The sequence below is a fragment of the Camarhynchus parvulus genome, chromosome 5 (genome assembly GCF_901933205.1).
Source record: "Camarhynchus parvulus chromosome 5, STF_HiC, whole genome shotgun sequence".
Taxonomy (NCBI): Eukaryota; Metazoa; Chordata; class Aves; order Passeriformes; family Thraupidae; genus Camarhynchus; species Camarhynchus parvulus.
Window position 1 is genome coordinate 29,845,405 of NC_044575.1, and position 26,288 is coordinate 29,871,692.

Genomic DNA, 26,288 nt, shown 5'->3' on the forward strand with positions numbered 1-26,288 from the left:
TCTTTTCTCTCCTCTCAGTACCTTTTTGGAAGCACTTTTTCCCCCTACTACGGACAGTGTGTAAAGCTTTTAAATTCAGGAAGCTTTTAGTTGCTGTAAGTAAGACTGGATTCAAAACCAGGTGGCAGAGATGAATAAACAATGTCTGTTAACAGTACTGTGTTGAATTCTACATCACAATACCTACCCTGATGAGATGCTTTTCTTCATACTGAAATAAGAATTTAAGTAGCGCACAGTGGATCACTGAAAAATGCTTTAAGAAATATAAAAAAAAAATAAGTATAGCTATTGTTTTGATATCTTTGTCTGTTTCTTTGTTGTCTAAATTCAAACTGGTTTTAATCCTTCAACCCCTGTTGTTTCTTGCATTATTGCTCTCAATGCACCACACATTGTTATTTCTGCCCAAGTTCCCTTCAATGAGACAGGGTTGATCCATTGTCCCTTCTAACCTCATACTGTGGGGAGGTGTTGAGAGTGTGAACTACAGAGATATATTTTTGTATTTGGAGTACCACTATGATTATTAATATAGCTGTATTTTTTCTTGTTCTCTTCAGTCTTTATTGCCTTGAGCATGTAATTGACAAATATTGAATTTGGTATTTGTCCTGAATGCTTGCCTCTCTAGAATATGTGACTCCAGGGGAGGAAAATTCTTCTGCTGTGACATCAATTAATGGTATTGTGTTGTATAGTAGGCATGAATGGCAGAAACCCAGCCAGTCAGAGGAGGCATGTAACTTCAGGTTCTTTTGTTGTAATATTCAGAGTTGGTTTAAGCTGGATACAAAGCTTTGATTTGTGCATAAAATCCCATAACTTTGAAAAATTTAAACATACTTTAGCTACTGACTGAAGTTGGGAGGGGGATGTGGATGATTTCTTGAGATTTTACTTAGTCATGAGATTCATAGCATGGATAATGATTTCCATAGAATGGGATGAAAATGGGAAGCATTATTTACATAGTTGTTTATAAAGTTCTTGTTCAAGTTTGAAGGTGATACCAGGCTGGGGAAGGGCAGAGAGGGTGATGCAGCTCTCAGCTCAATACACTTTAGAGCAGGGCTGCTGTCCACAGAAACTTCAGCAAGCTGGGGCAATGGGCCAGCAGAAACTTTGTGAAATTCAGCAAGGATAAAAGCAAAGCCCTTCACCTGGGAAAGAGGAACTGCCAACAACAGTTCTGGGGACCTACAGGCTGGAAAGCAGTTCCACTGAAAAGTACCTGGGGTTCCTGGTAGATTGGGGGGGTTAGATGGGAGCCAGCAATGTGCCTTGGCAGCAGAGCAGGCCAACAGCATCTTGGACAGTATTCGCAGAGGCTCCATATGATTACTTATATTCTGTTGTTTAATATTTATCCTAATTTCTTATCATGTTTTTGTATTTGTAAACAATGAGCCCATTGTCTGCTACCATTTCTGTTACTGTCCATTTTACAGATTTTCGCTTCTTTGACTTTGGGCAATTCTCCTTTCTTTTTCAGGGCAAACTTGTAAATATGTGAAATGTGTTGCTTCATCTCAGCATGTTGACTGGAAGCTGGAATTCTTCTCATGAAATTATTGCCCTTCTCACATAAATAATTCGTATTATTCTAAGTGCCTACATCTTAAATGGAGGGAATAAGATGTGTTTACGTGGTGTTAGTCCATTGTGGTGGATGTTTTGTGTTTTGAAAAGAAAAAGCTTCATGTTTGGATGCTTGTCCATATCTTAATAAGTAGCTGCTGAGGAATGCTGCAAGGCTCTGCCAGTGCTTTTTATAAACATGAAGGATTGTACAGGTATTTACAATCTATATTGGGCATTCTCCAATTATAATTAACTCCTACTTTATTTAAACTCAAACCAAACTTTCTATTTGGCCACCTAGTGAGTATCACTCTGGAGCATTATGAAGGTGAAAACATATCTAGCAAATGGGAGCCAAGTTATATAGGACTGGCTTTCCTCACATTACTGCATTTGTATGTTTATCAATGTGTTTTAAATATAAAGATTTACTCCCTCCTTTCAATTTTTAAATAGTGATAAGCCCTACTGACCTCTGCCTTGCTTAGGCTTAATGCCTGGCACTTTTAGATCACTTTTACTGTCACTTACAACGTTTAAGAAAAAATCCAAACCAACCAGTAAATGTAACCCTTCACAGATGTTAGCACGTTTATAGCACAGCTGTTTTAATAAAGCACAGTAACAGCTTTGTTGCAGGAAATGTGGGCAAATATCTCTTCCAGCAGAAAATATGGGAAGAATTTAAGGAGAAAGAATATGTGGGCACTTTAGGTGGTAAAAGTAAAACCTATATGCCTAAAGTGCTGAGGGATCTCTCTAGCGCAGTTATTAAAACCCCCAGTTCTAGATCTAATTCCTGTTGGGGCTGGTTGTGCTATAGAACCCCCATATGTCTGTAGGACAGGAGGAAAGAAGGACTTTTTTATTCAAAAAGCCACCTGAGTTGTGAAATAGAAGTTAATCAGATCTCTCTTGTACAAATTCGGAGTGGAATCTGGTTCTGCATTTATAGCATGCAAGATGCTGCCCAACAAGGCTATGGAGCCGGTCATGAGTGTAATCATACAGCACATACAGGACAACAAGGGATCAGACCCAGCCAGCAGGGGTTTAGGAAAGCCAGGTTCTGCCTGATCAACCCCTGCTGGCTGGGTCTGATCCCTTGTGACCAGGTGACCCTCGTGGTGGATGAGGGAAAGGCTGTGGATGTAGCCTATCTGACTTCAGCAAGGCCTTTGACACTGTCTCCCATGGCCATGGTCTCTCCTGGAAAAACTGGCAGCCCATGGCTTGGACAGGAGCACTGTTTGCTGGGTTAAGAACTGGCTGGACAGTCAGGCCCAGCGAGAGTGGTGGTGAGCAGTGCTACATCCAGTGGGCAGCCAGGCACCAGTGGTGCACCCTCATGATCAGTGTTGGGCTGAGACCTGTTTAATATCTTTATTGATGATCTGGATGAGGGGATTGAGTCTGCTATTAGCAAATATGCAGATAACACCAAACTGAGTTAAAGTATTGATCTATTGGAGGGTAGTAGTTCTCTGCAGAGGAACAAATGGGCTGAGACCAACAGCATGAGGTTCAACAGACCCAAGAGCCAGGTCCTGCAATAACCCATGCAGTGCTGCAGGCTGGGGGAAGAGTGGCTGGAAGGCTGCCCAGTGGAAAGGAATCTGGGGATGTTGGTCAACAGCTGGCTGAACATAATCCAGCCTGTGCCCAGGTGGCCAAGAAGGCCAGCAGCATTCTGGCCTGTGTCAGGAATGGTGTGGCCACAGGAGCAGGGAAAGGATTCTCCCACTTTACTCAGCACTGGTGAGGGCACACCTTGAGTGCTGTGTCCAGTTCTGGGCCCTTCAGTTGAGGAGGGACATTGAGGTGCTGGAGTGTGTCTGGGGAAGGGCAGCAAAGAGATGGGGTACTATAAATGGCGTACAGCCTTTTCCAGGTCAGGCCAAAGAATCAGAAAAGAAAAGTAAATGCATCAAAATTTAGAGGAATCTTGAGTTATTGAATGAATTATTAAAGTCTGAAGGGAAAATTGGATTAATTCAAAGTGAGCAGATCACCACAGAAGAACAATAAATGTATGCAGACTTTTGTAAGCAGTTAACAAAGCAATCTAGCATTTGGTGGTATGACAAAATGTTTAATTACCCAGCTATCCTTTGAGAAAGGTATAATAGAGTAAGTTTAACAAGCATTCACTGGTGACTTTTTTCCTTTTAGCAATGTCAGTGTTTTGGTTTTTCTTTCTTTAGAAGGAAAATGAAAGCAACTTGCTGGAAAGTTTCTATAGATGTAGTTTTAAATAGTGAGAAACCAGCTAAAAATAGCTAAGTGAAAGGCAACTTGATTGATGTGACAGTGCAATGATGGTACTCACAATGTTTAGTAAAGAAAGCAAAATAGAAAAAGTGGATGTCAAGAAGCAGACTCTGAGAACTAATAGGACTAAACTTCTCAAGGGAATAAGGATTGAAAGAAAGCTTTTTAAAAAAACAACAAACCTCCCACCCCTCTAACTTTCAAACTCTTTTTTAAAAGTGAAAGGTCAGATGTGAAGGTAATCCAATTGTAAAAGAAGGCTTGGAACTAATTTGTTGATTTCAAACACATTAAGACAGTATATGAAAAGGGAAAATAATCTTGTATTCGTAAGATAATATGGATAAACATAGAAGAAAAATATCAGGTTAGAGAGAGAATTTCATAAAGGCTAAGACTGATAGGCTCGGAAATCAGCAAAGTATGTCAAAGAAAGAAACATTGTATGTTAGAAAATCCTAATACTAAAAGGAGGAACAAACCTGTTTTAAGTCATCCTAGGGACAAAGTTCTTAATTTTAATTTTTTTTTTTTTACATCACCATTTTGCTAAAAAAATCGTATACAAGTGTTAACCTTACTATTTCTGATATCTGTGAACTAGCATCTCTATCCATAGCAAAAAAATCCCCCAAAAGTAAGATTGAGTCTCCATGCAGACTGAGTATTTTCAAATATCTTGTTGATAATCAGACTTAAATTACTGCAAGAAGAAATCTCAGAATTGTTATTAGTCAAAATTTAAAATGGCCACAAGAGTGGTTACTGAGAGACTGCAAGTTGGAAAAAAGCACTTATTTTTTAAAACTAAGGAAAAAATAACGAGGATGAAACAGCAAACAGATTTGTCAAGAAAAGGGGATCATGAAAAAGAACTTCTTCCTATGCCACTATGGCTTTAGATAGAAACATTAGATTGAAATTGGATTCAAATCAATTTATATGTGCAGACTAGAAATATTAAATGTTCACTGTGGAAAAGTCAGTGAAACTTGACTGTGACAGGATTCTCTTTGGCTCAGTTTTATTTTGAGTTTTCATATGACCTGGAAATTGAAATGAACATTATGCTTATTAATTTTTTGGTAACATGAAGTTGACAGATATGTCAGTATCTTAAAAAAAAAAGAGTATTGTATAAAAATGGTCCAAAAATAGTTAGGATGCAGTTCATCAAGGTGCTGTGATTAGAAATGACAGCGCAAATACAAAGGACAATACCTGTTTAGGTAGAAGGCTTTTCAGGTTTGTGGCAGAACTGCCTGAGTCATGTTACACCATCAACCATCATACTGTGGTGTATAAAAAAGATATATTTCTGTTCTGTGCAGGTTTGTTAGGTCTCAGTTAGAATCCCATATTCTGTTATGCAAACCTTAGTGAAAGAGCAGTGGACTCTTCAGTGAGAGAGCAAAGGAGAGCATCAAACCATGTCTAGATGCCTAGATCACAGACCTAGAAAATTCTAAGTACACCAATATGGAAAGACCTGGGGTGAGTTGGAATGAATGAGAGAACTCTTGGGAGAATGTGGTAGCAGTCTTTAAGTATGCACTTCTGCAAAGTGGAATGAAGGAAATGGTGTCTAGTGAAAAGTCAAAAGAGAAATTGTGCTTCATTTGAAGAACAACAACAACCATAAAAAAAATCCAGATGAGCTATTAAGAAAACAATAAATAACTTGGTATTTTAAGTAACCACTAGGAGGGTGAAAACAGATTAGACAAAAACTGAATTGGAAATGGCATGAGGATAGTTAAATGCTTCTAGAGGGCTTGGAATAGGAGATTTTTCATAGCTTGTTCTAGGTAATTTTTCATGTTTCTTTTCAAAATGTCTAATTTTCTATATAGGCAAGAGGAGATGTCACAGAATTTCATAGAAGAGCTAGATGCAGTGACAGACAGCAGTAATAGGGAAACTGCAGTCCTCAAGAGAATTGGTTATTGCAGGACCTAGAGTGGATATGTTGAATAAGACATTATGGGGAGGGTGCAGTTTCCCTAGATTATCAATACATCTGTACCTGTGAAATGCTGAATACAAACCATGTTTCATCTGAAGGTAGTCCAGTAACAGTCATCTGTGAAATGCCTGTAAAACATCCTCAGTTAGTAAAGAAGAGAATTAAGATAAGCATTCAGTCATGAAAAGAAGATAGATCAAGAGGTACCATGTAGTGTAATTAATTTTTCGTTGTGTGTTGACATTGTCAAGCAAATTTTATCTTTGATATATTTCATCTTGTATTTAATTTTCAATTCTGTTCATTTGAAAGCATTAACTATGGATTTGATTCTTTAAACAGTCATGAAGCCTCAATAAAAGCTAAAAATGCTTTACATCTCAGGTTATGCAGTATTAACTTAACCTGAGACTGGAATTGTTTTCGTAATGTGAACACCTTGTTGTTGTAGAGTGAATCACTTAGGAAAAAATGTAACTCTGGTACAGAAGAGTATTTCCCCAAACATTAAAGCCAGTGGTTGGTCTACTAAGGCACATCTAGTAAATTTCTCGTTGTCAAAGAAAATTCATAGACTTAGTAATCAGTGAAAACGTCTCATTTTTGTACTAATGTTTGAAAAAGGAGCTAGGAAGAAAAGCAAAAGGGACAATGAAGAAGTTGATTGAGTATTAATTTATAGTTTCATGAATAAAGTAAGAGGCTTCAGCCAAGACAGAGAGGCCTAAAATAATCTTTGAGCTCTGTTATTCACTTGGATTTCGTGATGGGATATAACAAGCATCAATTTAGTTTTATTGCGCAGATGGTGTATGTCTAGACTCTCATACTAAAAAACTCTGGAGTTTTTCCTAGCTTGCAATCTGGGGCTTGTTCTTTGTGGTTGAAGAAAGAAACACTGAGAACTGGAGGAAGTTGTAGCTCTTAAGTCACTTGCCTGTATGCTGTGGGAACAGACATGATATTTATTTATCATAAGTCCGGTAAGTGCTTGGCAAATCTGCTGCCCCTAAAACAGTATGGGGAAAAAAAGTATATTTGAGAGTAGTGATCAGCAAGACTGGCAGAGAGGACTCCTTGTCCCAAGAGGGTGGGGAGATACAGCAGGAGTACGCAATTTCTGTAGGGGTTAATACAATATTAAGAATACAAGTGTTATATCACCCTCTGCCATCCCTCTGTCAACATTGAGAATATGAGCACGACAGTGGTGCTAGTACTGATAATGGAGCTGTCATTAGAATGGATTCACCTTGGACTGCACATGCTCTCTGGAGATCATGAGTAGATTCCATGATAGCTGGCCTACATGGAGTTCTCTCTTGCCATGATTTTCCTTCTAACAGCTGTTTCAAGACAGCGTATGTATGGTCCCACAAACAGCCATCACATTGGATGGCAGTCCATGCACAGCTTTAGACTCAGACATTTATTTGATATATTTGACAAAGAACAGTTGTATACTAAAAAGTTCTTGGTAAATGTTTGACTTGACAACAAATTCCAGTGTAAAACTCAGATGAATTTAATCCATTCTTTCATACTTGTCTGGTTTTTTTGAACCTTTGTGTTGTTAGCTGTTGTATGAAACCCAGCAAGTGGCTGATGATTTTAGCTTTTTTACAACCATCAAGTAAATAGTGACTTTAGCAAGCCCAGAAGATGATGTTCATGAACAATGTGTTGTTAAACCGTTATGATGATTTACCGAGACTGTTAAAGGAAAATTAATTAACTTGGTGTTAGAAGCTGAAATGTGAGATAGAAAGTCTTCCTTGTAGTTATTGATGGTGGCACATATTGTTTGAGTTTTCTAAGAAAGAGTGTTAAAATCTTGTGCTGGTTAGGAGTATTAAATTCCTGGCATTGTGTGAATGTTTTTCAGACACTCCCTTGTAAGTATTTAGGGTTATTGAAGTTTAACTAGACTCAGAATGCAATTGGTGGAAACTAGCTCACACATCACACTTCATAAGCATTATTTTCATGTCTTTTCCTTCAGAAAAAAACCAAGAGGGATACAAACTGGAATACAAGACATTCCTTTTAAACATAAGAGGGAAAAATCCCAAGCCTTTGAGAGTGATTGAACACTACTATTGGTGACGAAGAGGTTGCGGAGTCTTCTTCCCCAAAGAGAGTTGGAAACTGATTGGACACAGCCTGATCAACATACTGTAGTTGATTCTGCTTTAAGCAGAGGTTTTGGACTAAGCAATCTCCAGAGGTCCCTTCCAATCTCACTTATGATATGATCCTGTGATTCTATATTTGATGAAATGAGTGTCTTTGAAGAAGTCTAAGTATTTGATACCTACTCATACTAGTTTCTTTCAACCTAATGATTTTTCTTTTCGTATTATTTTATTGGATATACTGTATTGGTTGACTGTCTCATTCTGAAAAAAAACCCAGACAAAATCAGTAATTTTAATGCTTGTGAAGAAAGGAGGAAATCCATTAAAAGCATAAATATGAAGTTTTTGGTTACCATGTGTATGAACACCATGCTTCACATGTTAACATAACTACAAATTACACAATAGTAGCCCTTGACTTTTGGCAAGGTTGGGATAAAGTACATGTCTGAAAATTTAGAGTGGAATTTTGCTTAGATATATTTATCTTGTTTTTGGAAAATACCCTGGGTAAAGGTGCTAGAGGATATAGATGAACTTGAAAGGTCTTGTGATTTACAGGAAAAAAATCCTCTGAAGCAGGGAAATGCAAACAAGTATTTAATACTGCATTACAAGAATTTCAGTTATATTTAGATGCCAAGGAGAGTGATGAGTAGGAGAATTAAACTACAGTGGACCACCCTGAAGTGGTTTTGAAGCACCTTGCCCCAGAGCAACCCTTTGAACAAGCCAAAGTAAAAAAGGAAAAGAATTTTTTTTAATCCTTTGCCCTTTATGTTCTGTAGGCTGAGAGTTCCTTGGTGCTATTAAAAGATGCATCAGATAATCTCACATCTGGATTTTGTTTGTGGCTTTACTCAAACTCCTTGCAGTTATATGACAGGAACATTGAAATATGCAGATGCAAAGAGCATATCAGTATGCCTTGGCTTTACCTAATGATATTTTCTGTTGTTTGAAATGGTCATATGCTTGAAATGTAATGTTCTCATCAGGTAGTGCTGTAGAATGTCCTAGCTAATCCCCTTCAGCGATTCCCCTTCAGCTAGTCCCCTTTGGCACTCATCTTTAGCAATGGTTTTAGTATGTTTAGTAATGCTGTAATTTTAATTACAGTTCAGTACTTTTATAGTGGCAGACGTAGTGTGCAATAGGTGCTGTGTAGATAGTTGGCTGTGTAGGATATATAGCAGTCAGGATTAAATAGCGATAAAGGAGTCACTGAACTGCACTAATAAACCAGCCGTGATTACAGTCTGTGGCAATGCACAGGCAGAGATTAAAAGATGTGTGCTGATGAATAGACCATAGACTTTCTGCTTATGGTATTTTTTTTGTGTGAGGTAAGTGAAGAGAAAATGGTAGTGTAAGAGTATGGTCCTAAATTACATGAAATATGTAATGAAGGCAGTAATAATTGAGGAAATTGAATTAAACATTCCTTCAGTTTTGTGAAGCCACCTCTTGTTTTTAGTTCTGTTCATCAATGTTTTCCTCATTTCAATATTTTATAGTAATCTTACTGTTACATGGTTGTCAATAAAAATGCTTTGCTTTACTGTTCAAATAAACTAAAATTTAATCACTTGAGGTGTCATGCCTTGTCTACTTTCAGAAGAAATATAGAATGCAATTTTCTCTTCATTGTTGGACTTTTTTTGTGCTTGCCTTTCTCAAATTCTATTTTTTTTTCTGTAATCTCAGTTTTGTGATCACTTGTATGAACAAAGACACAACATTGTCCTAAAAGATCTGTAGGTCTGATTTCTCATTTTTAGCATATACAATATCGCATAGTTTGTCCATATTAGTATTTTTTCCTGTATCATATAATAGATTTTATTCAAGGAATTCAGAGTCCTCCAGTCAAGCTTTTGACTGAACCATTTTGTCCCTTTAATAGTAATTTTTTTCAAATAAATTAAAGTGAGATACAGTAAGTGGCTGAACAGAAAAAATTATATAGTAAAACCAGGAATAGAAATTGCATTGTAAGCAAAATTTATCCTTTTATGGGTACAGTATCTTTGGTCTTTATTTCCTTCATGATAGTATATAGAACTTCTAGTAGCAATTGAAGTTTATCAGGTTAAACTCCTCTGGTTTACTTTACAGCAGCTTCAGAAAAGCCACAGGTGTTTCTTAAATTTAGGATCAGGTTCACTTTTGTTTTAGAATAAGATGTATTGTTGGTTCCTTGACTGCATAGCTGTTCTTGTCTCAGGATCTGTTGGCCCCTTTTCTGCAGTGCTGTAACTTCAGACAGGTGTGTCTTTATGTTGTAGCTGTGACCAGATGTAAGCATGAGGAGCTTGGCAAGGCTTTCACTCCTCTTCTTTGCCACACTATTCCTCTTTTTGCATGGGCAATACAGTACTGGCCCCTCCCAGCTGTCCAAAAGCCACAAGATTTCCTCTTGGTAAAACTCTCAACCAAGTACTGCTCATCTGTTATAAAGAGGCCTCATTTGTAGAAGGAAAGCTGTCATTTTATGTCTTATTATATTTAGTTTTTATTACCAAATATCCACCACTTCTTGGTTTTTTTTTTCCCGGAGTAGCCTGTTAAAGATTTTAGTGTGAACTTTTTTCCTGTGTCATGAGAAGAATAAATCTTAAGTTTCTCATTATAGAAATAGTTAGAATTCTTTGATGAGTCTTGTCAAAAATATTCCTAAATATTTTTAAAAGATTGACTTTTTTCCATATGGTTTGTTTCATGAGCATATGGGTCTGGTTTGTGGTTTTGGAAGAAACAATGATCCAGATTTTTTTTTGCATGTCCTGGAGTCAAATATTGGGATTTTACAAAATTCTTTAATTATGTACTGCAGAGTAGGAATTTGCATTCCACACATTCACTTCACTTACTAATTTATTCTTAATACTTTATTATTTTGTACTGGTTTCATTTGCAGCCTTTTCCTGTGTCCATCCCAGTATTTCTGGTTTTGCGAATAAGCCAATAAATGATTTATTAACTCATTAGGGTGCACAGTGGGAATGTGCATACATACTTGCACATCCTTACCCCATTCCACATGCACAGTATGTGGAAAGAATCAAAAGAGAGAGAGAGAGAGAAAGACTCAAATCACTGATTTTTTTTTCATTACTGAGCCTTCCTTTTTTATTTTTTCAACAAGATGTGAATTTCTATCCTAGGAACATTGTGAAAGACAGGCAGGTACAGTGGCTTAGCACATTCTGCCCTTCCACCTTGAGCAAGTCAGTTAAAGCTGTATTGAGTGAATGTATGTTAATTCCTGGGCTTTCTCTGCAGTTCAGGGTGAGGATTATGTGGGTTTAGAATAATATTCAGAGCAGCCAGTTTACTGAGCTGGGAACAGCCTAAGGCTAACTTATAAGAAGAAAAAAACCTGAACTCAGAACCCAAATGTCTATGGACTCACCCTTTCTGGAGTCTGTTTTTTTTTAAAGCGGGCTCCAGTCAGGTGCCTTTGCCTTCTTAAGATGTAAAACCTAGAGGAATTTTTTTAAAGCTAGGCACTTTTAAAACATTTTTGTTTCAAACAAGGAAGAGCTCTTCTAATTACTCAATTTATCTCATGGTTCAAACATTCACTTGGCAATGGGGGAACTAAATTTAGTTCTTTGTAAGCCCACTGTTTCAAACTAAAAGTGTGGTCTTCTAAGAGAAACCTATCCATCCTTGGCAGAATGCTGTAGAATGCTTGGTGCATTACTGTTCATGGCTATTGATGAAACTGCTCTGTCATGCGAGAAAGCCAAGCCAAAGAGGATGTGCCTGAAAAGGTGCAAGATGTTGTGACATAGTGCTTAGCACTTCCAGCTCTGAACAGAGAGACTGAAGTGCCTTAATCCTCTTTCCCAATGGTGACTTGAGGATAAAATACAAAAGTACCTATGTCATGTCACTTGCCTTGTTATTTTCTCCATATTCCATTTTATGGCTTTTCATTATGGTGCCTGACAGCCTATAACTCCCAGCAGCCAATATTAAAGTGGATCACATAGAGCTACAAATGACTCACCCATGTAAGGAGTATTTTTCCAATAATGCATAAAATAAAACATAGACTGTGTCAAATGCATCAAGTGCATTTAAATAATTCCTGTGTGAAGTGGTGCTTAGTACAGTAAGGGGATACATGTGTGAATAGATTCCATAAGGCAAGAACAAGCTGTTGGTGTCTCCTGCCAGGCAGACCAGTGATATCCACAACAATTCATTCTTAAAATTCCAGAAGGAATGAATTTCTGATGTCTCTGGAAAGGATACAATATCATTGTGTGGCTCAGATCCCTTGTGTGTCTTTCTTAATTGAAACTAATTCATTTTAGGAATTAAATATAACTCTCAAATTGTGCCAGCCAGGCTGGTATACATACTTGCAGTCACACTGTAAAGGCTATACTAATACACAACATCATCATTCCAGATTGTAGCTGTAGCCAGCCTTAGTATTTACATACACTTTTATGTCTGAAACAACATGTTACATGTTTATATATGTTCTTCTTTTTGCCATTAGCATAAAAAAATCAGATACATGGACCTTCCATCTCTTCTGATTTCCTTTCATTGCACCTTATGCAGCATAATTGTGCTGGAAACTGCAGCTGCTCTGTGTTTTCAGAGATGTATATCTTTCTAAGGATATATATTATACTTGCCTTATTTTTGATATAGAAACTGTTTTTCAATCTGGTCCTTGGCACATTTCATTTGAATAATTTGAATAATCCTGGAAGTCTTTTAAAAGTTTGGAATTTTAATAAGCCTAATGGAAAATCTTGTTAACCTAAGAAGTGAGTGTCCTTGGTTAAAGAAGTTAGGATTTTAAAATATTTGTCATTCACTCTAAGTTCCTATGTTTTGTTTCAAAAAATATGATCAGTTCTTTTCTGAATGTTTTTTTAAAAGGGACTCTATCTGAATTAACCTAATCAATACATAGTTTTCTCCTAACTGCCTGGAAGAAGCAAATAAAACCCTTGACTCTGTCACTGCCTAGTGATTCAGTAGCTGTGATTCCACATAACTGAGAGTAATATAGTGTCCTCTGAAACCAACAATGTCATCATTAATTCATCAGAAACACAGCTGTGAACTTTGGTTATTCTTTTTTACCAAAGCAACTGGGCAAAAACATTCCAATGTGCAGTAAAGAACGTTCCAAGCAACTGGGGTGCACAGTGCTTTGTGTTTAAGCCATTGACCTTGTAATGTGATCACACAGACTTTTTGTAAATTAATCTTTCAGATCTTATGAGTGACATGTGAACTTTGACTTTATGGGCAAAAGACAGACTCCAGCTTCAGCAGAATCACCTGTATCCCAAATGCATGATAAATTTACATAACTTTCTTTTGAAAAACATGAGCCTTTTAGTGCTTTCATGTCTTTTACTCGGGGAAGTATTATACTGTTTTTTTCCTTTTTGTACTGTGGTGTACATCATTGAGTATAAATGGCATTGTCAAAAGCTTAATTTAAAAATATATTTTATATCCTATTGCAAGTATACATTTCAAACTGCAAAATATAAACTTTTCTCTGAGTTAAATGCATCTGTATCATTTTACGTTTTTGTAACTTGTTTGTTGTTTCTAGAATTGTTTTAATTTCTCCAAAAGCAAAATTTCTTCGCATCAATATTTACTCAGCTGTTTTGAATTGTGTTTTATGTATGAGCACATTCTGCACAAAATGGTTGAAAAATTCAAGCACTAAAATATTCTCCTATCATCAAGACTTTTTTTTTTTTAACCATGAGTCTTTTTACTATAAAGCCTTGTACGTGAGTGTAATTATTTTTTCTTCCTGGTGCAGGAAAGCTGGTATGCTTCTGCTTAGTATATACTGTTTGGGCTGTCTGATTTCCTCTACCTCTGTCACTTGGCTTCTGGCTTGCTCCTTGGTGATGAGGAGGAAATACAGGAACCTGCCCAGTGTGATTGTGTGACCTGTTGAATGCTGTTGTTGCTTCTAGTTACAGACACACAGCCTTCTCTTATCTACCAGGCATGGATTTACCAGGAAAAGTGAGTGGAGACATGTATTACAGTGATGTGTTGTGTACCTTCTGGTCTATGGCTCCCATTGTCAAATCAACTGACTGCCTCTCTAAATTGAGTAAAAGGTTTCTTGCTTTTTATCCGTATGCAGATAGCTGTGCTTCTGATTGCATGAACCAGGATAATAACAGTAAGGAGCTGCAACACTTGGAATGCATGGACTTTTTCAGTTGTCCTTGCCACAAGACATGGGGAAGAGAACAAAGATGCTGAAAGTGGTTTTTATTGCTAAGGCCTAGGGAATTGAAAACCATTACAGTTAGTGGCAGAAAGTAGCTGAGGTCTTCTCTTTTTGCCTCAGAAGTAAAATAGAGGGGTTTGTTCTCTTACCTGTTCTTAAAATGTTTATGCTGTTTCTAGTTTGGCAAAGACATAAAATACATGGGCTTTGGTTATAATAATATATGAAATTTATCATGCCAGCAGGAATGTAGACAGTACTTTTGCACATTTACTTTGCTAGACAAGCCTGAGAAAAAGTGTGTTTTAATAAATAGTTAAAACTGAAGTTTACTTTAACAACTAGACTTTCTGTGCAGTGCCTTTTGTAGTTAGAAAAAAAAAAAAAAAGAAATAATGTTATAATTTTGCTTTTTATGTGTCTTCATAAAAACAGCTGCCAAACATCAAGTGGTAACAATACATTAGCACTTATCTTAGTCTCAGCTTTTTTAATGTTATTGTTATGTGGTAAATGAGAATTTTCTGGTAATACATATTTGAATTTTTTGAGCTTTAACTCCTGCTATTGTACTTACTGAAAGGTTTTGTGCCCCACCCCTTATCCAAAATCAAGAACGGGTGCAGGAGGGCTTGAAACTCCAAATAAAATGTTTTGCCTGCGGCAATATTGTTCATCACATTCTTCCTAAAGGCTTTTGGGTTTTCCTTTTGAATGGAAATACAAGAGCCAGATGCAGTTACCTCATTTCAAAATAACCTTCCATTCTTCAGTAAAGAAAAAGCTTCTTATTATTCTCTTTCTTTTTAAAAAATGTTATTTCAGCGCTCCATAAAATATATGCCCACATCGACAAACACAGCTACAACCTGATGTTCCCTGTAGAAACTTTGCACTTGCCTTGTGGCAACAGGCCGCACCAAACAGAACTGATAAAGGATTTTCTTTCTCTGGCCTCTCACAAGCAGAGACAGAGATGTGGCACAACCATCCATACCCTTAATCATTTATCTAAGCTTATGTACAGGGATCTTTCCCTTAAAGACAGTTTCATAGATTTTAGATGGGATCTTCCTTTATGGGAGTAATTATCCATGCCATGAATTGAAAAGTACAGAAACATTTCCGAAGCAGTGAATGGGTACTTGATTTTTTCTTTTTTAGAATACACTTCATAGTCCTGAGACTGTGAGGTAGGATTCTATATTTGCAATTCACACAGGTACAAAGTTTGACAACTTCTCTTCTTTATTCCTGTAAGTTGTGTAATTTTCGGTACTGTTAATGTTCTAGATTTTAGCAGTGTTTGAATTCTTGCATTTTCCCATACATGGCAATACTGTACATGCTGTTATATTAAGCTTGTGGGAGCAAGACAATGCCATGCTAAACTAGTGTGATACATTATGGGTCCTGTTATTTAAAGTTAGATAATGGTTTTGCAATTCTATATTTCAGGATATTTCTTCACAACAAGTTCCTGAAAAGTGGTATATTTTATTGCTTTTTCTGTGACTTGCCGAATTTATTTTTTAATATTGATTTATACTTCTTCCTATTTATTTTCTTTTGGTTAAATAGTCTTTTAAATGTTTTGTCAGAAAGGCTTCAGTTTTAAAAAAGTAATTAGTAAGCAAAATCCTAAATGTTCTGTCCTTAAATTTTAGCTGGGTTGAATTACAATTCCAATACTGGTGTCTCTCTGCTGCCTGTGAGGACCTTGGGGCACTACAGCTGACATTAGCACTTTGCTGAGGCTCTTGATTTAGGCGGTGTGAATGTGAAACAAAGAGAGGATGTCAAAAACTCTGCAAGAAAACCACATTCATAAAAGAGAATTCAATCAACCTTAATTTGGATAACTGAAATTGTACCCTACCTATATTATTTCACTGGAGAACTGTATGGGTTTCTGTATCTTCTTATTCTACACATAGCAGACCTTCCTTCAGATAATACTTCTGCTGTCAGAAGAGAATATTTATGCCTTCAAAATACATACTGCGGGTCAGACTCACCATGTACATTATCATGTTACTTAGAAAAAGTCAGTATTTAGAGGTGCCTGTTGCTATTGATGCACAAGGCCAACCAGTTAAGAGTCACTTTAAAAGATATCCCTGAGGAGTATCAGAAAATTGAGTCTGAAGCTTCTGTCTGTAGTTGCTTTAGATGAGTCTTTATGGCCTGCTGCTCCTTGGGCCAGTCCTTTCCATATTTTGTAAGACTAAAGTACTCTTAATTGCATAGGTCACCTAGTTCATGTGTTTGTGGCTTCTCTGTTTTCAGAGAATTACAGAAGGATAAAATGTTTGGGTTGGAAGGGATTTGAACCTCATCTAGTTCCAACTGCCCTGCCGTGGCTAGGGACACCTTCCACCAGACCAGGCTGCTCAGAGCCGCATCTGATCTGGCCTTGAACACTTCTGTTCTTGAACATTTTCTGTTCCTCCAGTAGATTATAGACCTGTAAGCATTCTTAAAATATCTGGATAGTTCAGTGCAGTTTAAACGATGCTGTATGTGAGGGTGATCCCATTATGCTACACTATTTCTCGGAAAAAAATATTAAGCCAATATGACCGAAAAAAAAAAAGAAAAAAAAAGAAATGGGGTTTTGTAACAGAAAACAGCTGCAACCACATCAAGGCATTTTTGTCTATTCTACTGGCTTTACTGAAAATTAAAGCCACAACTTAATATTCAAGGAAGAGATTTCTATGGAATGAAATCTGTTAAATGCTTAATAACAAACAGTTAAAAACACAAAATGGGATGTTTAGGAAACTGGTTTTGAATGCTAAGTAGTCTAGATTGCAGAAGTTCTGCTTCTTCAGGAGAGGCTAGAAAATGAGAGTCTTATTCTGAGTAATGGATTGTAAATACAATTTCAGGAATTTGTGTCTTATGTTTTCACACACTGTCAGTGTGTTTAGTTAAAACCAGCTTGCTTCAAATATAAGAACTCTTGAAACTGTATGAAATCAAGTGCTCTAAAAACAGGGAGCTATCCATTTGTTGAGAAAGGTTTTAGAAATGAAAATTTTTAAAGTGGCTCATATATGGAAAAATACTTGGATTTTTTTCTATCTGCAAACACAGTAGATTAGAAGAGATAAGTTTTGAATTAATCTGGAGTTAAAGAGCTGAATTCCTGCAAAACATCTGTTGGCAACCTTGGAGTAGATGGATTTTCAAATTCAAAGTGATTTAAATCAGACACTTTTATCATAGTTCAGTGTTTAAATGAAGGGGAATATACATCATGATTTATGCAGCTTTAAAAATTCTTAAACTTTGAAATCACTTTCTTTAAGGAACACTCAACTCTTATTGTTCAGTGACTAGTAGGATATCCAGTTAAACAGGCTCTTTACATGAAGTCAGTATCTCTTTGCCCTAGTCAGGAAAATATACTCTGTGCACATTCAATTACACAATTTAATATATATTTATTTAGAATTCTAGTTCTTATCTTCAGTTAAAGATGCTGAATAAAATTGCTTCCTTTGTTAAATCCTGTTTACTTGAAATTTGTGCCCTGCTGCTAATGATGGAAGCTGGAGTAAAATTAAATAGCAGAACAATGTTGAAACTTCAGAGAAGAAATTTTTTATTATACAATATATACAAAAGTCAAATATGCTATACAACTAGTGTTTGGACCTCAGGGGAAATGGTACAATATAACATGATGCATAAGTCTTATATTAACTTCAAAATTACAGAAAAAGCCATCATGCTAATGGAAATGCATATTTTGATGAGTTATGTTTAATATTTTAATTGTTTAGGTTGAATTCAATACTGCTTAGGGTCTAACGGTTAAAAATACCCTATTGGTTCAGATAGTGAAAATGGAGCTTCAAAGTCATATGTACTTAATTGAGGAAAATTATGATGCAGAGTAATTTTCAGTTACTTGAAAATTACTTATTTTTTATTACAATATGTGCCTGATAGAAATGTTAGAAACTTTAGGCCTGAGTGACATTTGCAAGTTCTGTTTCCTAAAGTTACCTTCCTAAAACTTGGTGAGGACATAGTAATTTAGGTTTTAGTGCCCATGGGTGAGAACCTGGTAATATGTGAGCACCCAGAAAACATTATGCAACCTGTAGATCAAAAGCTACTATGACATGAAGTTAAAATGGAAAGATAGTATAAAATGTACAACATGTAGCAATTCAGAAATACAGCCTTTTGGGTTTTCAGAAATGATGGAAACATTTCCATAGGGTTCTAAGAAATAATTCCCACTTACAAACCTCTTAATTATACCGTCGTATAGTACCATGAAATCTCCGCAGCTGTAAGCGATGTAGCTTAGTGTCTGTAGTGTCAAATAAAAAAGAAATTATTGCAAAAGATCTTTTAGCTTCCTTTTTTTTTTTTCACCAACTTCTGTTACCTCTAGCAGCCTGTTGCTCTCTCTTTTACAGAGAGTTTACAGTGTGGCATAGCTATGAAACACACTTTTCCTTTATTGGCACACTCAAGCCACAAGCAATTGACTTGATATTTTTGAGAAAGGCATAATTTAAATAAGTGTCACACCTCTTTGTAATGACTAAAGTGGGCATGTTTATGACAAGTTCTTGGAGGCAAAACTGATTTAATTGTTTTTACCTCCATAATCTATAGGCTACTTTTAAAAAACTGCTGCAACTATCATGCCTTGTCTCCACAGTTTTCACCTACTTTGCTACTCTAAATAAGATCAAAATTGTATGAACTCATGTCTCCTTTTGATTTCTGTTAAAATTTCTCTTTGTCAGAAAAAGAAGGGAAAAAATTCTAGGTTTTTTTTATTTTAAATTTCTTAATGAAGTTCATTTTCTCTTCTAAAATTCTGAATTTTTTTTTAGTGGAAGTTTTATTTTATTCCACAAGGCATTTTATTCCAATGTATAATCACTTTGATGTTGAGGTTCTGGTGGCTTATAATGTTACAAGTTGAATTTTCTTTTCAGACAGTGATGTTACCAGATGCCCAATAATCTCCTCCTCTTTTTGTCTGGTGCTTCTGTTTTTTTGCCAAGACACTTCTGCCCTTTCTGTGTTTTGGTTCTTAGCAGCAGCAGCTACCAAAAATTTACTGGTAGGCCTGTTCCTTTTGCCCTTACACAGACAGAAACAGTGGAAAAAATAAGAGAAGGGAAAATTTAACTAGCAGAAGTAAATACAGCAGAAGGAGGGAAAAACAGAAGCAGGAGATTTTCTTAGCTTAGGAAATCTGTTCATTCTTGAAGATGTATGTCATTGCTGAAACACTACTGAAGTCCCCAAGCCCACTAGACATAAGCACACAACCACTAGATGGTAAATCATGATTGTAAGGAGCTCTTAATTTCTGAATCCACGATTCAGCTTTCAGTCTCAATTTTTAACACCCTCAACTTCATACACATTACTGGCCTCTCCAAAAACATGCTCATTGAGGTGTGAGCATGTTTCTGGTCTACTCCCTTTAATATTTTCTGTCGTTACATTCTGAACTAACCCCTCTGAAGCAGCTGTACAGAGGAAAGATTAACTTTTTTCTTCTACATTCATTAAGCTTTTTCTCTTTACACAGTGTTTGTAAAACAAACAAGCAACTACTAGAAGCAGTAAAGTGACATGCTGAACACTTAATTTCTTTGTGAAAGCAGATGTGTGGGGTCTCTGTACTGGGTTTGACTGGGATGTTAATGTTTTCTTAGCATCCTGTAGGGTGCTGTGCATTGGATTTGTGACCAAGAAGTGCTGATAACTCACCTATGTTTTAGCTATTGCTGAACAGCCTTTGCACAGCATCAGGGTCTTCTGTGGTTCTCAGCTGCCCTCCCTGTGAATAGTCTGGGGATGTGCAGCAGGCTGGGATTGAGACAGTGACCCAAACTAACCAAAAAGACATTCCATGCCAATGCATATAATCTTATGCACAGTAATAAAAAGGGAAAAGAGAAGGTTCTACAAAGTTAACCATTTTTTTGGCTCAGTGTTGGTCTACCCATGGGAGATGCTGAGTGATTGCCTTTGTGTTGCTTGTTTTGTTATCTTTCTCTCTCTTTGCTTATTAAACAATTTTTATCTCAATCCACAAGTTTTATTGCTTTTGCTCTTCCTTTCCTTTATTCTTTTTCCTCTTCCTGTCCTCTTACCCTTCCCCACTGGGAATAAGCAAGTATCTGGGTGGTGCTTAGTTGCCTGCTGGGGTTAATCTACAATGGACATATTACATTAATTTAAATCAGTTTACAAGTTATGGGCACCAAACTGACTCCTGTGGTGCAAAAGAACTTTGGGCTTTCAGCATGTCTGGAAATTATAAGAAGCTCTTCTACAATGACATGATGTGTATAGTTTGTATGCAGTGTATTAATAATATTTCACAGTTGCACTGACCAGTACTCTTTGTAGACAAATACATGATGCTTGGGTGTAATGCGGAAAAGTGAGACCTTGGAGCTGATGGTCCACATTGAGTTATGTGGAGATAGAAGGCAAGGATTGCCTTTTCAAAGCAGAATAGAGCTGTTTGAGAAACTGTCAATAAGTTATTGAATAACTAAAACTTACAAAACTTCCCTGGGCTGATCTGTCGAAAATCTGAACTTTGTCTCAATAGATCAGTATTCTCTTAAAATGGAGTCATTATATCAGGAAGAAAGCAGTTACGTCAGAATTGACTGTTGCAGTCTCACACACTAGTAAAAACGTCAGCAAATAAGGCATCAAAGTAAATTATTTCAAACAAATACACTAGCATGTGAACTATTGAGTGCAGCACTTTCAGACTAAGGAACAAAGTTTCCACGTTTATAGATGTGCCAGCTACACGAGTTCTTAAATATCCTTCTGACTTTGTAGTGCTTGCTCATTTACTGTGTGTCATTTTTTGATTATTTACTATAATTAGAAATAATCCTGGCATGTTAGCTTTCTCCCCATGGTAAAATCTGATACGGGCTTTCAGTGTTAGTCTGTTTTTGTTACTGTACAGATGTAGGAAAAAAGCCTAAAGATTTGAACTTGAAAACTTGTAGTCACAGCAGGGCTGTCCACAGTGAACTACAAGTTTGCATTCCTACCACATGCAGTAAGGTTTTCTCTATAGACTCCTGTCACGGAGGAATTCAGCAAGGAACAAGAAATCTTCAGTCAGAGGAGGGCCACAAGTGTGTGAAAAGCTAACCACACATAAACAGTAAAGGTCATTAGCAGGCTCCTAAACTCCTGGCTAGGAATTAGTTTTTTGGATCATTAACGGTAAAAAAGCCTAGGAAATGAATAGGACTCAGTGTCCTATTAAAAATTAGCCAGAACAATTAAAAGGTTTTCTAGTTTTTAATGGAAACCAGACCTGATACCTCATTTTCCCTTGTCTAGTGGGCTGTTTCTGCATTTTGAATGACACTCATTTTATGTCCTTGTATTTAAAAAAAAATGTCTTGAAGGATTTATCCTGTATAGGAGTTGTAAATTATTTACAATGAGGGGAATGAAAGCTTGGGAGATGTAGAATTGAGTGTCTCCCTGAGACTGTGTTTCTGAATCCAAGTCCTGGCTCTGAACAGTTACAGTTGGATGTGACTGGATTGCTTCTGATGTGTGCAAATATATACTCTGCAGACTCCTAATACAGTTGTTGTATTATGCAATTCCATGAGTTCAAATGCTCATTTGGTTGCAAATGCACAGCCTTTTTTGTTGTGAGATGTCTTTCCCAACGGTGTTTCCCTAAACTGTTTCCTGATTTTAACCGCAGCCTTTCTGCTTTCATTTCAATGTGAATTCCTGGCTGCTGAGTGGATGACTGGTGGCTATTTATCTTCTCCACTGTGTATTTTTCCTTAAGCCTATAGTCATCTCTTGAGTTTGGCAAAAGAAAATAACAGTGTGCCTTTAGTATTTTAAAACATAATTTTTGGAGAGGTTTATTAAATAGTTTCCTTATCCTTACATGCATATCTTACAAAAATCCAAAGGGAGAAAAAGAGAAAGAGAGAGAGAAAGGAAAAGGAAGGAACAAAGAAATGTTTTACCCTGTCTGCTTTGGCTGCAGGCCTGCCACTCTGGAGAAAAACAAGCCCGCTAGTTCCCAAACTTTTTAACTCCATAGTTATTGTATTAATTTCCCTCCCCATATGCCTTAGGCTCTAAATCTTACCCCTCTGGTGAGGTAATCTATGAATACAAGCCATATGATTTTCCTGAAAGATAAAAAAGGAAGAAAAAAATTTGGATGAGGGAAAATGGACTGCAGATAAATGGGATGGGGATGGGGGAAATAAAAGGACCAAAGAAAGGCAGGACAAGATGATCTTCCTCCCAATGTTAATTTTGTACTGATCATTCATTTGCTTCATATACATAATTTCTTTCTGCAGTGAGTGAATTGCCTTGTCATTAACATAAAATTAGCTCCAAATGATCTTGGCCAAGAGGGCTGAAATATGTTAGTATAGAACCACACACTCAAAACCATGTGGGAATCCATGTGGGTTTCCAGATGTGAGAATCTTCTATGTTACAAAAATAGTTATGTTTACACAGTATAATCTGCTCTGTGGATATGCTCTCGATGCAGCTGTGCTTCCAGTAGTGGTCTCTTATGTTATGCTCTTCCTGTGTGGATGCTCTTGCTTCTTGCAGTGAGTCCATTCTGATAATCACTGCTTGGAAACAAATGTTATCCTTCAAATTAAAATACTTTTTCAAGAAATTGAAGGACTTCAGCATGGGCTAGTAGTTTAGATATAAAAGTGAAAATTTGAAACATTTCATGTTTCATTTTTTATTCATCATAGTGTTTTGTTACTAATTTTTTCCCTGAGTTATTTTTCATCAGTGAGTACTTTCTGCACTAGGATTAAAATTTAGAAGACTAAGTAAAGTTTGAAGATGTTGTAATATTTTGCATGTTTTCTATGTAAGCACTTAAGCTTGAGGTTTGATTTCAGTTAATATTATCAAAAATACATAGATTGATACCAGGATTACTTGAATCTCAATATAATTACCTGATGATGTGTTCATCTAAATAAAGATCTCTACCCATAATAATAGCCTGTTGATGCTGTTTTTCTTCTCTCTTTTTTTTTCATGTTTAAAAGCCCTTAACATTGATTTCTTTAATGCACTTGCAGTTTTATGTGGAAGAAAGAAACTTGGAGTATCTTTGGGAAGGAAATTGATATCTGCAGGAAAAGACTATTGGGTTAAATAACTCTATAGAGCTGAGCTTATGCACATCAGTTAGTGCCTGAACTGTCCAGGATTTGGTCTGTAGCAGTGATTATTAGCTATTAGTAATGTTTGAATATGTAAGCACAGAATGGTGACTGAAGGTAACTTAAAATGTCATTCTTGTTCACTTTTTAATGTCATCTTGAAATTTTAATAGCCACAAGTTTTTCAAAGAAATATTCTTTGCTTCCTGACTGAAAACTGTCCCCACTGATGAACATGAGTAATCAGTTTTCAGGCATAATCCATACACCTTGTATGGTACCTTGGCTGTAGCCAAGTCATGTCATATATATCAAACAGGATAGTATGACTCTTGCAGTTGGATCAGAGACCTTCAGGGAAAAAAATATCAGCTAAACATCTGATATTGTTCCCTCCTCTGAAATGACAGTATCTCCATCCTCTAGCACAATGTAAATTCTCTGTAGAAGTCATTACACAATGAATAAATTTTTTGTTTCAAATAAATCACTGTAGCCTAAGGGTTCATTAATGTTTCAGCTGATCCTTTATGTCTTGGAGGTTGGGTAAAACTGAGATTTTGATTGTAGAAAGAATTTTTCTCTATTAAATGTTGCATAACGTTTCCAACATCTTAAATATATATTCTGATATCTTCTATAGCTCCTATTTCATGGGCAAATGTATTACATATGTCTAAAAATAGTCTTATCCTTATCATTATAATCTTTAAATTGTTAGGGAAAATAGTGCTACTCTGTTTTTAGGAGCATTAAGGATTGTAAAAGCTGGAAGTAACTCCCTGTTGCTAACCTCTTTAAGCAAAATTTCCTTTGCTATTCTTCACCATAACCAACTAATATCAGTCATCATCTTTAATATCAAATTTTAAGAAATGTTCTGTGTGATAAAAATGAGGGGACTGTGCCAGTCTCTGAATAAGAAATTAACCTGAAAAGATACATCTGCGAGCTATGCAAGCAGTGACAGCTTGAAGGAAGCACTAAAACTGTCCTACAGAAGACAGAGCTTTCTTCTGTCACTTGCCATGGGTCATGCTTGTCATGGGTCATGCTTGCCATGGTGGTAGGTGATGTGCTTTGTGTCACATGGTTGAGAGAGAGACTATGTGGCATTTCTAGCATGAGAGGCTGGGAATATTTCAGTCAGCATGTGACAGTCTTTGTGGGCTGGTGCTGTCCAAAACCATTTCTAACCCCAGCTACATTGCCCCAACAGTCCTTTAGGAATGTGCTATTTTGCTTTCAATAACTAAAACCTTAAAGAGTGTCTATGTGGGTGTGTCTGTAGGTATTCATAGCAAACCAATAAATATGAGAAAGTGCATGCTCTGGTAATTAAAAACCAGTCAGATCTCATGGAAGACTATGCAAAATTAAAGGCCTCTCAGTGCCTTGTGGGCATCAAGCTTCTTTCCTAACTTTCATCACAGAATCTATCTAGAACCTACTGAGGATGCTGCATAAATTTTGTGATTATGGAAATGTATATTTAAATTCAGTTTGAATTGAAAGACATTGATATTTGTTTAAGGATTCTGCCAGTGTATCTCTCAGGCTGTTTTATGGCACTGCTTTCATTAATTATATTTTGACAGAAGAAATTCTCGCCTTTTTTTTTTCAGACTGAAGAACAAATGAGCCTCTCTGAAGAGCAGCTTAAGACCCTTCTGGAAGAATGTATGCAGCCTCAGAGAACAATAAGTAACGTTACCATGCCACAGTCTCAGGAATCTCTTTCTTTTGGATTAAGTCCCCCTTGTTACACAAGTCAAGACTCCACTCTTCACTCCACATCTAGTCTTTCCAAAATGTTAGTTGAAGACCATATTGTAGGGATGTTAATGGCTCAGGAAAAGGCTGGGCTCGAAGACAAAAGCTTATGTGTTAATGCAGAGAGCAAAATCCCTGGCTACTATACTAGCAAAGCATTGGCTGGTAGTCACTTATCAAAGGATTCACTGGCCCAAACAGAGGAACCTGATGACCTAGAAGGTTTACAGAAGATGGAAGATAAGAGTATTACTGAAGGTTACTTTATGTCAAGAGCACTCAACAAAAAAAGATTGAAGAAACCTTCTTTCTTGGGTGAACCATTATATTGCATCAGCATGAACAATGAGCCATCCACAGAAGCTGACATTCTCAGCATACCACTGCAAACCAAAGGAGGTGAGACTCTTAACAACCCTTTAGAATAGGCTTTTGATTATAATGAAAAAACCTAAGCAGGTTCTCACCAAAGGTATGCACCAATCCACTCTGATTATTACGGTGGGACAAGAATGTTCTTTTAGAAAACATAAAACTGTGCCAAAAGTAGTACGCACAAAATAACAGAATGTTTATCAAAATTCTTACCCTGAAATAATTGACTAGGAGTTTTATGAAATATATCACTGATGTTGATTAATTCTGTCAGCTGGAAAACGGTGTTGAAAACACATATGGATTACCTTTTTGGTTGTAGAAAGTCATGTTCATTGTTCTGTGGAGAGCAAATATTCTCGCAGTAGCTGGTACAAAAATCCACACGAAAATCCAAGTGGTTCATGAAAGTTTTTAATAAAGTAAACTCGGTCATATAGAAACAAACATGACCTGGCTATATGAAAGATAATGAACTGCTTTTAGGGAGTTCAAATTTACACACATAAGATACCAAAATTAATAATACTGAACAATTACTTTAATTACTTTTAGCTTGGTAAAATAAAGAATAGACTTTAAACAGCAAAAAAAAAAAAAATCTCTGTCTGGTATTATAAAACAATTGTGGAAATGTCTCTTGTTTTTTTCATGTTCTTTACTCGTATGTAATTACATAGTGATATTGTAATCTAAATCTATATTTAGATTTTTAA

General features: G+C 36.5%; 1 protein-coding gene across 1 annotated transcript in view; it reads left to right on the top strand.

Annotated features, from left to right (window-relative positions):
- The window catches only part of FSIP1 (fibrous sheath interacting protein 1), a 65,786-nt gene extending 39,498 nt beyond the window's left edge, over positions 1-26,288 (top strand). The window contains exons 12-13 of the mRNA XM_030949756.1: positions 25,050-25,596; positions 26,281-26,288. Coding sequence (XP_030805616.1) covers positions 25,050-25,596; positions 26,281-26,288 — 555 coding nt within the window. The remainder of the gene's footprint in view (positions 1-25,049; positions 25,597-26,280) is intronic.